The sequence below is a fragment of the Lepisosteus platostomus genome, chromosome 14 (genome assembly GCF_059453375.1).
Source record: "Lepisosteus platostomus isolate fLepPlt1 chromosome 14, fLepPlt1.hap1, whole genome shotgun sequence".
Lineage (NCBI taxonomy): Eukaryota > Metazoa > Chordata > Actinopteri > Semionotiformes > Lepisosteidae > Lepisosteus > Lepisosteus platostomus.
The window spans coordinates 25,016,707-25,031,440 of record NC_142624.1 but is presented as its reverse complement, the minus strand read 5'-3'; the positions used below and the strand labels follow the sequence as shown (position 1 = coordinate 25,031,440).

Sequence of the window (14,734 nt, the reverse complement as noted above, 5' to 3'; positions counted from 1 at the left end):
ATTAGCATGTTTATCTGTGCATGAATTTGAAATATGGCAAACAAATGGGCAAGGCTTTGAACTCCTGACACAATGCAGGCTAGATGGTTGATTGCCTTTTTTGAAGCTAAGCATTAAATGAGCAAATAGCTGGAAGAGGTGTATTTTTTCATGCATCAATATAAACTTTCTATATAATTATATATTATATATAGGTATCTTTTTCTGATTCATAAAAACTACCTGCAAGCAGTTGGTGATTACAAAGAGTTTGAGTTGGATGCAGTTTGTCATTTTAAACATGTTGTATTTGGTATTGACTTTCCAATAACATTTGTACTTTTTTTAAAATGCCAGCTTTCTTGAGAGACTTGACATTAGCCTTAAATTTTCTTAAATGTCAATTTATTTTCTTGGTTAGTTTTGTGCTTAGCATTTTTACAATGATTGGACTGGAGTTCTCTGCTGGTCAGTGTTGCATTAAAAATTCATGAAGAACATGCGTTTATTGGCTGTCCCTTGCAGTCGAGAGCGATTGTCCTCTAATAACCCAATGGTGATAAATTTGGGGTTTGGGAATTGGACTTCTCTGGGAAGCTGAGCAGGCATTCTTCGGGAGATTACTGTACTCACTTTTTGTCCTTAATGTATTGTTTTCCACAAATGTGTTCTTTTTTGGTAGGATCCCTTCAGTATTTTGATGCAGATTTTCCATGGACATGTGAACATCTTGACTTCTGGCCCCGGTGTGAGTGTGTGCATGTTTGTGTCTGTGTGTGCCCTGAGATGGACAGGTGTCCCATCCAGGGTGTATCTTGCCTTGTGCCTGCTGCTTGTCAGGATAGGCTCTGGCTCCCCCTTGACCCTTTATGGAAAAAATGGTTAGAAAATGGGTTGATCTGGACCTTTTTGCGATTGTGGGCATGGACAGTGGCACCATGTTTTGTGTCTGTTTTTCTGGTAATGTGGAGTGTTGGTGTTGGTGCTGATGAGCACGTGGTCATTGGTCAGGCAAAGAATGCTGCCAGAATTGACCTTTCTAACTCCATTCTTGCTGGTAGTTGCGACTGGCATTGAATTCTCCAAGTGGAATAAGTTTGTCCTCCTTCGGGATTCCACAGAAAATCTCACTTGGTTGATCTGGGTATAGAAATCTTCTTTGGGTTTTGTTGTGTGAATCCATAATAGGGGCTTAAGTAAAAATCATATAATGATTTATTATATTATATTATATTATATTATAAAGGTTCCCTACTAATCTGGAACAAAAATGTTACATGTCTGCAGTTCTTTGCCGCAGATTGTCTGGGTAATCGTTGTCCGAATGGCCCGTGAGGGTCTTGATATTTCAGGCTTGACGAGGCTAACTATGTATGTTTAGAACATCTTTTCTAGTCTCTTCCATAAAGGAGGGAACAGAATGTTCAGTTGTAGTTACAGCTGCCAAAATGCACTTCTGCCTCAACCCAAGTGCCTGACGATGCGAAAACTGAAAACACAGAATCTCTTGGTAAATCTAGTGGTTATGATTCCTTAGATTACCACTGTATTTACAATGTGGTGCTTACATTGAGATTAATTTGATATCTACAGAACTACATCTACTGTGCATTAAGAATCTGAGTAACCCCTAGTATAAGTTAAACCTAGTCACTGCGAATGAGTGCTTATTATACATTTTGTAGTCTGTCTTTCACATGGCTTATTTATTCTTTCACTTAGTTTATTATTTATCTGACTCTTACGTATAATCACACAGATTATCTAATCAATAATACAATAAATAATATATTAATTACAATTGATCACGTTAACAACAGATAACTCCTTCATACACCTTTACATTCATCACTGTTCTCTTTTCCCTCACAGGAACCCTTGGTGTTGTCACTGAAGTCACGATGAAGATAAGGCCAGTCCCAGAGTATCAGAAATATGGATCGGTTGTCTTTCCCAATTTTGAACAGGGAGTGGCTTGCTTGAGAGAGGTCGCAAAACAGGTAAGATCCTTCCTAGTTGACTGTGCTGTTGTTTGGTTAGATTGATGTAGTTAGCCCTTAGCCCCTGGTACTGTATACTGTAAGCTTGAAAACAGCCTGCAGCCAGGACTCTGAAAGAAATATAATATCTTATTGAGAATCTGATCTCAGCCAGGCAGTTTGTAGAGGAAGAGTTGAGTTTTAAATCATGACTAAAGAGAACCAGATCAGGCCTCTGGATTGCTTTAACTTTATAGCCTTTACATTAATCTGAATACATAGCACCATTGATAGCTGTTCTTCAGATTTTGTTAGTGACATTTACACCCACAGAGGATATCATATGTATTCCACAGAGCTTTGTAATATTTTCTGTCCAATGGAATCCCCTTGTTTCTGTGGGATCACCTTCAGTTGAGGTTGTAATGAGGGAAAATGGGACCGTTGGACCGGTCTGAAGAGGTCTCGGTAGGATGGAGACTGAGGCCTTGATTTGGAAAGGAAAGGTGATGGAAAGCTGTCTTGTGCCAGTCAAACCAACCCACGCACTGCCAGCTAGTGTGAGAGACACTTGGTGGGGGCATTCCTAATAATGTGACCCAAATAGAAAACTTTCTTCCTTAACCTTTTACTATTTATGTCCACACCATTATAGAAGTAAGCTCTCTAAATTTACCTCTAACGGATACTAAAAAGTGTTTAGTGAGCAGAATCAGTAGCAGATCTCTGTGTAAAATATATTGTTTCACATATTTGTCCTATCAAGGTACAGTGGTTGCTTTTCCCTGACAGCTTCATGGTATTTTCCTTATGTGCTTAGCACCTACAAATGTGATGGGTAAAGGAGAAGAAGAAATGTTGCTTAGTCAGAATTGTGAACTGCGGCACACTATGGTGCTACTGGATCGAAAAACTGAACAAGATCTGAGTCCTGTGTATAACTGTTATATTTGTCTCTTTATTTTATAAAATAAAGTGTGGGAGAAGGGTTTTTTCCTACAATTAACCAAGTAGCCAGTTGGATTTAATGTTACCACAATGCCGCCAAAGCAAAAGTCTTTAGTGTTCATGCTTTTTGTGCTAATGTTACAGTATGTGAGCAAATAGAGCAGCAGAGATTGTAGATGCGGAAAGTACTACCACAGATCAATGCATTTCTAACTGGCAGTTTTCACAGTGTAATAGAATTGGCAGCTCGCTTACCGTGCTGTAATTGGTAGAAATTTTCAGAGCTGTTCGAAAGTTCAAACAGTTCTCACTTAAAACTGCTGTGCTAACGGGTGCAGCACTATCACTGATGAAACCATTATTGACAATTAGGTTGTTGAAATTTGTGTGGTCTTGGACAGTCAAGCCTCTGTGGAATTGAGTCATTACTCCAAGAAAAATGAATTAAGTTGTAGCCTCACTTGTTCTTGCCAGCGTACAATTAAGTTATTGATCATGTTGCTAGGCTTTATTGGGATGATCCTCTGTGGAATAGTCCCAAACACATGAGGAGCACTCTTGGGAGGGTTTTAGTTTTTTTCTTATTTGCCCCAAGCATAATTTATTTCCTGAACTTAAGGGTCTTCAGTATCCAATACAAGCTCAAAGGTATTATTCTTTGGTAGGCATTTAGAATCGCATTGATCCACCTCTAATAAATCACTAGCAAAACAGTTTTAAGTGAAAAATATCTAATCTTTAATGTACGTAATGCATGCAAGCAAGCATTCTATCATTGTGTTAATATGGCACACAATTAATAGCTAGATCATTCAAAATTATCGCTGAAAATGCTACCCAGAGTCTTATCTGCCACTAATGAAGTAGTGATGGTGTTGTGTTGGTAATCTGCATGTTTTCCCAGCCCCCAAAAAACAGAATTATCAGTGCAACATATTAACTGCTTGGCAAAATTACATTTAAGTTGAGATCACCTTTTTTCTAACATAATCTGGCATTTCCTTATGAAATTCATATCTTTATTTTATGTGAATTAAAAAAAAATACATCTAGGAAACTTCAGAATTGAAAAGGACTTTTTAAATGGTGTACTGTATTTGAATTAATGATGTAATGATATCCTGTATTTGAATTCCACAGAGATGTGCACCTGCATCCATTCGACTAATGGACAACTCACAGTTTCAGTTTGGTGAGTTTTGTTTTGCCTTTATATTGTTTTATAATTAAAACTTATATTTAAACAATACCACAACCAAAAAGAACTCACATTTCTCAACTTTTGTGTCCAACCGTAATTTGAAAACTTAAAGCCAGTTTTCAGTTTGTCGTCATTCTAGAATAAAAATGAAAGCATTGCCTCATTGTTCTGTGATTGTTTTCTTTAATATTATGAAAGTTATAGTCAACGTATGCCCCCCCAGGTGGTTCAAATTAGAACTCCTGGGCTTTAGGAGTTTGGCACTGCAAAGAATTTGAAATATGAGAAAACAATGGGGAATAAATCAGTACGAGTGAAAGATAGAAAGGAGACAGATGGAAAGAAAGAAGGAAGATAGGATGACAGAGTGGGCATAGGCCATCTGTAACAGAAGAAATCCAAGATGTTTGCCATACGCAACATTCATAGACTTTCAGCTGGAAATCTGCAGCACACAAGATGCAATGATACAGGGAAAGGAGCTTCAGTAGATGTTGCATGCAATTGTTAGTCCCTTAGCCATGCTTTAAAGTGCAACATTGGTACTATCCATACCTAAGCATTCAGTTGCACTGAGAAGCATGTGACAGCATGTTCAATGTACTTTTCTGGCTTTTCATTAAAGCAAGGCTGCCCCATTGAGAGGTGACCACAATAAAGATGTAAGCAATCTCGGTGGAGACCAGCAGCAATACAAAAGTCTGAAAGAATGATAAAAAATGAAACCGATTTCATCACCAAATGAATATTTTTTTTTTATTCCTGTGGATTGGATTTCTAGCTTCCTGACTGGTTTTTATGGCTTAATTTCAGACTTAGAAGTTGTACTTTTCTTGGAGTTGCAGACTAATGTTACAGTGCAAAATGTGAAAGAATACAGTATGACATTGATGTGGGCCTGATCATTTTAAGGCAATGAGATGGCAGCGTGTAGGCAAGTCTGCAAGCAAGTTACAGAGTGGTACCTTGTGCTTTAGCACATTACACATTGTGACAAGATTTTTCTATTTCTGAACTTGGGTTCTCAATCTACAGAATCAGGGGGAACAGATATCCCTGTTTGCATTCTTTCACAATTTAAAAAATACCTTTCTGTAAATTCTTGTTCTGTACACCTGTGTTTATAAAAAGTGCATACAGTGAGGTTAGAACACAAGATGGCTATATACAATATGTGAATGTGTGTACCTTGAGGTGAAAATGTGGAGTTAGTCTTATTACTCTGCTGCTTGCAATGAATGTGAAAGTTAGGAAACAAATAGCAGAATGAGATTTTCTGGCACTTAATCATTGCATGGTGGACCCACCAGACTTCCACTGTGGAATTCCTCATTAGGACTGAAAATTGCTATGTGGCAGGGACAGTATTTAATATCCTCCTAAGAAACCTTTGTCACCATGCTAGTGACAGGTTTTTTCCTTTTTATCCTCTGCTGGCACATTACAGCCCTTCATATGAGTCAGAAGGGTCTATATTGGATTATTTGATTGTGAATTTATTCAGTAGTCTTTTTTTTCTTTGGGAAACACAGTACTGTTTAATTTGAAAACTGATAGAATACCATTAACGTGGTAAAAAAATAATCATAAAAGGTTTGTGTTTATGAACGGTTGTATTTAATGTTGAACTGCTCTTGCTAAGATTCAGACTTCATTACGAAATCATTTTTTTCCTCAAGGCTAATCCGTCATCGCCAGTGAGTTATTGTACTACCCCTGCCTCTCTCCTTCCCATCTTACAGAGGCTGTGACCTTTGTTTCTGCTTGTCAAACACAGCACTTCAGTGTTTTTCTGTTTGGTACAAGCCCGTCTTCTAGTGTTGTTTAATCAGTTGTGCACAGTAAATGTAAAAAGTAGGAAAAATCTGTTGTCAACCATGGCTTTTATGTCATTATCATGGGATAAAGAATGGAAGGAGTAAAATTTATCTTTAACCTAACTGTGGCAGGTGTTTTTCAGGTGTTTTTGTAGCATTCCTTTTTTTATGGCTAAACTGGGGAAATCAAATCTTTGTTTTGGGTGAGAATTGTGACTCTCAATACAGTATTGATGTAATATTAAAGAAATAAAATAACACGTACTAAAACCTTGTCATGGTTTTGTTGTCAGGTCTTCTGTAAACAGCTTGTCGCTGGATAACTTAAGAAACTGAGAGGGTTTCAAATCTGTCTGACTTTGAAATGCGTACACACACCTGGCACCGTTGTTTGGAAGATATCCAGTCACCTGCATTACAGTACATCAGTTGACCTCCTGTATTTTGGTATTCATGGGGTTGTGCTTGACATGCATTTTATTATTAATCAAACAAGGTTTTGCAATAGTTGCATTGATATTCTGTCCTCTTACTTAAATGATATTTTATTATCATTTTTATGATCTTACATTTTAGCACATATATTTAAGATATAAGGATGATTAAAGTAACCTTTATAGCAATTAGTTTTCTGTTTTATTACAGTTTTGTATCATTCTTTTATGTTTTCAGTGAAAATATTGGCCTTTTGCCTAAAGCAGTCAACCTTAGAAAGCGTGAAGTTCCCATGGGACCTCATTACTTTCAATATATTTCAAGATTTCTACAGTGTTTGCACTTCTTAGCATTAAGCAGGAAAGATGTAATGTCTCCAGGGTTTTTGCTAACAACTAAAATATGGAGCCATATTATAACTCCCAGTTAATGCTTTGTCTTGACTCCTTAATTATCCTTTCCCTCTTAACTGGTTTATCGGGTATGTGGCTGCTCTAACTTTTTGTGAGACAAGTATGATGTGAGGCATCTGAATCTCTAAGCTGAATGCAACTATTGATATATTGATGAACTCAAGATGTAAATTTAGGGTAAAATGTTATTTATCGATAACAAGACTACAAACCAGTTGCAAGAGATGCTCCTTATTGTAAAGCTTGAAAACGAATCACTTCTTTTCCTTTAAAATCCTAGCCCTTAATTCAGTACACATAGAGCTTATTAGTGATTTTATTTCTACCTTGTAATGCTCTTTATTTTTTGTTCTTTTGCTAAAATGTCTCTATACAAAAAGCTTTAGGATTGTGTATGTAATACGTTTGTGGTTATACCTCTGACCGGGGGACAGTTAACAGTTTGAATATTTGTATGGTGATGTATGAAATTTTGAATGGCCTTTCGCTTTCCACCCTATGTTTGGCCTTAAAAAGAAGCCATTGCCAATAAGTGATTTGAATGTGGTTCAATATTAAATGGCTGAAATGAGAGCAAGCAGGTTAGTGATACGTTCAATTTTAAAAATGTTTTTTTGATTAATTCCATCCTTGTTAGTTTTTAAAGTGGCTAACAACTATATACACACCTTACCAAGTTTTGCCAATAGTTCATATTTTACATGTTAATGGCTGTATACTCATATTAATCCAGATTTACATCTTTAGCAGAACTTTAAAACTGATCGTTTTGTTTTATGTGTGTATGAAGAAAGGATTATCATTCTTTAAACAAGCTTTGAATTCGGCTTTTGTTCAAAACAGAATTATCTGTACTTGCACATAATTTTATAACTTGGCTTGATGCTGTAGAAACTACAAAACAAATTCGGCCTGATTAAAATGTCCTTAATCTCCACAGTGCTGGTGATGACTTTTTCATTTTGATTGATAAGTTACATCTGGCTCCTGTTGTTTGTTTGAGGTTCTGCACAGAAATTGTCTCAATAAGAATGATGAAAATACTAATGAAGATACTGCCATGGCACTTAAACATTTTTCAGTATTCTAAAGATTTAGTGTTACTGTGTGTGTAGCTTCTAAGTTGTAATATTGTCCAGCAGAAAATGTTGATTCTTGTTCTTCAAAACCAAATAAGTCTTTTCCCATTGCTGTCCTGGGAAATGAGAGAGCAGAAGTTATTCAACCATTTAAAAAATGTTTCATTTGATAGAAATCTGTAGCCTAATAAGTGTTTTGTTCCTAGAATGGAAAACAAAGTTCATGTTATTTTCTATTCCTTATTGAGATAATTTACTTTTCTTCTCCTCTTCCTTTTTAATGTAGGACATGCTCTGAAACCCCAAGTATCTTCGATTTTTACTTCTTTCTTGGATGGTCTGAAAAAATTCTATATTACAAAGGTCAGTCTCTTCTTTCCATGCAAATACCACATATGGCCGCTGTCACTTTGAAATTCCAAGTACAAAGCATTCTTGAAGAACAAACAATCTAAAAAAACCAGACCAAACCTTATTTGCTTTATTTATATCCTCTTTCCCAGTTCAAAGGATTTGACCCAAACCAGTTGTGTGTGGCTACTCTGTTGTTTGAAGGTGATCGGGAAATGGTTCTTCAGCATGAGAAACAGGTCTATGACATTGCAGCAAAGTTTGGGTGAGTGTCATTTGTCTTTCTCTCCTTCATCATTCATAAGATCATATGTGATTAATTTACTGAAGTGTTTGCTTAAGGGCAGCAAAAGGAATGTGATCATCAAGTGGTATTTTTTTATTCAAATACTTGTCATTAAATACACCCACATGCAGTGTCCATTATTTTCTACCACTTTTTAACAGTTTTTTTATTATTTCTGATAATTAAGTACACAATAGACCTGCCAGTCAAATAAAAATCTTATATTTTTAAAGTGTCCCCAAACTTTGGTTTTTCCATAATCGCTTTTTTAAATTTAGGAAATTCTTCAGACTATTAACTTTTTCCCCCCAAAACTCGGTGTGAGTCAACTGGGGTGATGGTTTAATTGGCTTTAGATTGGCTTGAAGAAATGGGTTGAATCAGAGCACTTTTTGCTGAACAATGTCTCTCAGCCTTCCAGCTGTGTGTACTGAGAAGGAAACTGGGTATAAACAAAAGTTTGACAAATTACTTGTAGTCCTCCCCTTGTCATCAGTGGTTTTGTACTGTTAGAGAGAAACAGAAAATGTCTCACTTTGTGAACGTGTTGAGTAATGGAGGGGTGTTTTTTTCTGCCCGTTCTGATTGATTACGAGGCAGATCGATAGAAACCCTGGTGGAAATTATTTATCTGTCAGAGATAACGAAAGCCTCCCCCCCACCCCTTCCACCCTTCTAAAAAGGAACTACTAATGGCAATTATTTTCTGTTAAAAAATAGTCATAATTTTGTTTTCAAATTCATTCACATTCATTGGTACAATATGGTTCCCATCCTTTTCTAGTTTTATTTTGGTTTCAAACGACTAGTTTTCTCTTCTCCAAACATATTTCGCGCTGTTTGTTCAATGTAGTGTGCTTGCCCCCAAATAATTCTTTAAAATTTGCAGTCATGCAAATCAAAGTAAATATCACAGGACAGAATAATGTTACGCTCCATGAGGAAAAGGCACACTATTTCAGTCTTCCTTAATTGATCGTGAGATTTGACATTGCTGTGAAATGTATGGAGAACCTGAACCCTTTTTTTGTGAGGCTGAAATCTGACAAGAGTGTCCCTGGGCATTGTGAGATTTGGAAAGACCTTTAATTATGGTGATGTTTATCTATTACACTTTCTCCTTTGCACTCTTGTACTTCCCTTGATTTTTATCACCATCCGAGAATGTGAAATTGGATAGATTTACATGCAGTCATATATTTGGTTTGGTGACATGGTGCAGCTGGAACTTATCAAAGGAGACCATAGCCAGAACATGGCCAGTCTCAAACAGTGCACTTAATGTTTGAAGGAACCCTTAGGCGTATTCAACTGTTATGTGTTTTGAACCCCAAGTTATACTGAATAGTAACCATTTTATTTCATAGCTGGGCTTCAAACCTTAACTTAACTAAGATTTTTTTAAAATGGTTGAGAACACTAGTAAAAGCATAGAAAAGTCCTAATTTGTATAAACACCAAACAGCTTTTCTGCTTGTGGCCATTGGTTTTATTTGCCCTTTTTTGGTGGTTATTGTGGTTAGACCTGATTTTTTATTTCTGAATTTAAGATTGCTGCTACATTTGCTTCTTTTAACTGCCATGTATTCAAGTCCACATTTCTAAATAATGCTGACTTATTGGAGCTCATTAAATACACTGCTTTTTTCCCCACACTTAATATAAGATAATAGATGATAACTATTACATTGTTTTATGCTGGTGTGGGGGTGAGTCACCAAATTGTAAATATTAATTAAAGTATAACCTTTGTAATTTTGGTATTTGACAGAAACACATGGGTGTTTCATAATTGTCATAGTCCGTTCCAGCTCTTAAGGGATGAAAGTGAATTTGCAAAGAGTCCTTTGTAGCTTGTTTTTTTGTTACTAAATCTAAATTTGATTATTCACTGCTGCTATTGAACACAAACCAGTGATTTATAGGCCACTGGCATCTATGAATTTATTGAAGGGTTTTCCATTGATCTTTTTTGTTATTGACTGTCAAGGTTTAACACGAAGACAGCTGTGTTATCAGAGGGCAGAGAGAATGAAAAGAGTGTTAAATATTAACTGTGTTATCCAATTTCAGAGGCCTGGCAGCTGGAGAGGACAATGGGCAAAGGGGTTACATGCTGACATTTGTCATTGCTTACCTTCGGGTAAGTCGCCCTGCCTTCTAAATTTCATCACTGCTTTAAAGCCTGTCAGACTCTTGAGAAAAAGGCTCTTGAGTCTTCAAAGCTCCACATTTCTTCAGAGCTGAAAGAAACACTGTGCATCAGTGGCAGAATAGCACAGCCACAGAGACGTTTTCTCTCAAGGAGTGCAGAGGCCTAAAAGAATCTGGTTTGAAAGAATAGCCTTAATCCATGATTGGGAGGCTGTTGACAGCTTATCTCAAACTTATAAATCTGTGCAGTTTCCACCGGGTCTCAAATCACATTTCAGCTTGGGAAAACTGCTTCTGCTCACAGTGACTGGCTACTAAATATTTTACTTGTCAGGACACAAAGAATCAGTTGTTAGCCGTATAGACACTTTTACTAATAATAAACTGAAGCTCCTGTTTTCGGAAAACTATTTCAGTTAAGCATTAAACTAATAAACTTTATCACTGAAATATTGAACATGCGAAGGTCAACCTTTTAACTGACAGTTACAATAGTTTGTGTTAGCGTAACTGAAAGCGAAGGTAAAAATATAGCATGTTGGTGTTGCCTGTGATTGACTAAAGTCTTACCAGGAATTTATTGAGTGTGCTATAAAGTGGATAACATGGGTTTAGTAAATTTCTGTCTTTGAATACCTCTCAAGTCATTAAATATGTAAGATATTTGGTTACATACAGTACTGAACTTTGTTTCTCATAACAAACATTGAGGGAGCCATGATTTGTTGTAGGTAATTCATCATGTTATCTTTCAAGCATTATGTAACAATTTGTTTTTACTTTTAATGTACAAATGTTTAATCACGTTTTTTGCAATATTGTGGTATGATACTCGTGGTTGCTTTCCCAGGCTCATACACAATTAACATTATTTTTGTGTAGGATTTGGGAATGGACTATTATGTGATTGGTGAATCATTTGAGACATCTGTACCCTGGGACAGGTAAATAGTTTCCCTTTCTTTTCAAGTTTTTCAATATGTGAAAAAAATCTGTACCACCAAATTGGGTAGGTTTTATTTTTTCTCACATTTCTACAGTATGTAAATTGGCATTGGGAGACAAGCCAACAATGTGCACTATGGCCTTTCCTTGTTACACTCTACATTTCTCACAGTTTTATAGCTTAATGTAAACTGTGAATATCTTGGCTACATTAGACATGGGGGGAAAAATGTCAGAAATGTCAAAAATCATGTTGTGGATGTTTTAATCATGCCCTGTATTGAAGAACACCCAGTTTGGCAAAAAAAATTTATATATTTGTTTTGCAATGAAGGACAGATGCTTACATTGGAGAAACATGGGTGCAGTCTTTGAGCTGGAGCATTCTTTAGACAATTTTGTTATATTGTCTCCACATATTGACCAAATATGGAGAAAACTACTGATGGGACCAGCATGTGTGCTTTGCCTGCAGCTTTTTCTTTTTCCAGAGGTCTCCTGAGCTAAAAAGGAGCACCTCAGTTTACTAACTACCGGTGTAAAATGTTTAGTGTTTCTCTCAGCAACTCTCCTTTGATTAGGTTATAGTTTGATAAACTTTATTTAACTTCATTGTCATATACAAAGGCATGCAAATGTTAGCCTTGCCTTGATTTCTTGTTATATATGTCATCAGTATATACAGTATGTATAAAATAGTACAAATGCTGGGCTAAAATTCCTTCTACTAGTACTACAATATTTGTTTGATTTGGGTCATTGCAGATATCATGTACTGTATATTAAGTGTATCGCTAGTATTGTGTTGTGTTGATGCAACCACACATACAAGAATGATGTTTAATTGAACAGGTAAGTGTATTATAGGTAGCTGTATTGTCTATTTTCTTTGGATTTGTATATGTATTCTGTCTGCTACTTTTCAAAACAGCTCAAATTTAAAAAATTGGCCATCGAACCTTTACTCATTAGTAAACTCATTCCTCCATAAACAGTCACAGTTTTGTTGTGGCAAGAATTTCATTTTAGTAAAGGCTTATTTTCAGTTTACAAAAAAGGTTTGTTTCAGTAGTCTTGTACACCAGTAGTGTTTAGGACACTTCACAGAGTAAAAAATCCAAATAACATTGAAAAGAAATAAATGGAGATAAAAAATATAGAAAAGGAGAAAAAGCTAACTAATTAAAAGTCTGCCTAAACGACCTAAATCTAGTCTAGTTTTTGTTTCTTGAGATAAAAAAAATTCACAAATTAATTTAATATAAACAGAAATGTTTAACGAATCTTAAAAATGAAATTTTCTATTTTGTGAAGTTCAGTATGAATAAGAATCATTCAATTTGATTATTGACTGAAAGGAAGGGTTTTCATGTTATTGTTATACACTTGAACAGAAATTAGCTAATTATGAACACATTTATTGGACTTATAAATAGCTGAAACCATTTTGTGACCTCAATGCTTTGGTGAAGGTCTTCTGATCAGCATGTCATCTGATTTTGTGCAATTTGTCTTTGCTCAATTAAAATGCGAGTCTTATATTTTTAGCCATTAAATTTTCCTTTCTTTTTTTAAATGAAAGGGCTTAAAAGACTCTGTAGGTGTCAGCCATAAGTAACACTATGGTATTGGTCTGCTGTGAGTGCATACAACTCGTGAAAAGCAGAAATATTGTATTCATATTTCTGCTGTAAAAGACCATTAGCTGACGTTTTCCATGTCTTCAGTTTCTGTCGTCGACTGTTTTTTGTATAACAGAAAGGGTTGAATCTATGTAGGGATTAGAATGTAGTTTATGAAGTGTTCCCCGTTAAAAAAAAAATCTTTTTGCTCTGGGCCTCAGCTTAAAAAAAATCACTCCATTATATATATTTTTTGTCATATGAAACACCCCAGTACCCAATTTTGCATTAATTCATTCCTTTTAGGCTTAAAGTGCCATTGGGTGACGCTTGGTTAGGGCGCTTTTACTTAAAGTGAACAGACCCTGTCATATTATGACTAGTCACACTGCTTTTTACCACGGCTTCTAAAATCTGTTTGATGAGGAGAAGGAAAAGTAATGTATGCAGCTGTTCTGATGTTGTCTCTCCATGGATGATGCACTCAAAAGCCTTTATGGATGAACATATGCAAGAGAGGCCATTATACTGCTAGTGTGTCATGGCCCAGTGCTTTTTGTGGGGAGTGGCAGTCATTAGTAGTGAGAGGAATCCCATCACAGCAAGACTGTTACAACAGTAATGATGTGCTGTTTTTGAAAATTCTTATTTTCTACTCCGGGGTAGTGTGATTGCCTTACAGTGAGAAAAAAATGGTTTTATTCTCTTCTCTTATGGACTCCTACAGTGAAAAACAGTGACCTCTTATCTAGACCTTCCTATTCAGGAATATAAAATAATGAGAAAATCAGGTTTTGAATTCTTTTTAGTCCTCATGAAATGAAAAGGCAGATTTTGAAAATTGTTGTTTTTTGCTGTCCACTTCTAGGGTCCTGGATCTCTGTAATAATGTCAAAGAGCGAATTGTAAGAGAATGCAAGGAGAGGGGAGTCCAGTTTCCCCCTTTGTCCACATGCAGGTATGGCATTTGAGGAATTTATGTTTCTTTAATTTCTAGGTCCCTTGACTATAAACTATTCCCAATAATGTAGAGCTTACAAATGTACCCATTATGAAGGCAGTAAACGTAATAATGCACATGTATGTCAAACGGCCTACGACCAACCCTGAAGTGAATTTTTCAGTTCTGTGGTAGGACCTTCCTTGATAAGCCAGCTCCTTCTTTCCTAGATTTCCTAAGAATAAAAAGTGGTCCAGGATTAGTTCCAAACCTTCCAATCAAAGGATTGACAAGCTGATTTTATGATAGGGATATACTGTAAGAAAAATACCCAATTTGGCACGCATTTTCAATGCAGGCAAGCCCAAGTAGCTTTACTGATGTTTGTGATTGTCTGTTATTAAGCTTCAGCGTCCTTTAATGGGAATCTGTGCAGTAGGTTCTACTGGTTAAATTGCAAGCACTTATGACCTTCCTCTTTGACCCAGCCAAAGACATTGACAAGTAACAGTGCAGTCCCTTTTCTCTTGCGGAGAGATTACATTGGCACTTGATTATTCTTCTGGCATTCATTTCCCTTGCACC

At 36.2% G+C, this 14,734-nt stretch overlaps 1 protein-coding gene across 2 annotated transcripts in view; it reads left to right on the top strand.

Moving 5' to 3' along the window:
• The window catches only part of agps (alkylglycerone phosphate synthase), a 55,332-nt gene that overhangs the window by 30,969 nt on the left and 9,629 nt on the right, over positions 1-14,734 (top strand). For both annotated transcript variants that reach the window (XM_088605198.1, XM_088605197.1), the window contains exons 11-17: positions 1,852-1,979; positions 4,047-4,098; positions 8,138-8,214; positions 8,355-8,467; positions 10,562-10,631; positions 11,525-11,586; positions 14,078-14,167. In XM_088605198.1, the coding sequence (XP_088461324.1) occupies positions 1,852-1,979; positions 4,047-4,098; positions 8,138-8,214; positions 8,355-8,467; positions 10,562-10,631; positions 11,525-11,586; positions 14,078-14,167 (592 nt within the window). The remainder of the gene's footprint in view (positions 1-1,851; positions 1,980-4,046; positions 4,099-8,137; positions 8,215-8,354; positions 8,468-10,561; positions 10,632-11,524; positions 11,587-14,077; positions 14,168-14,734) is intronic.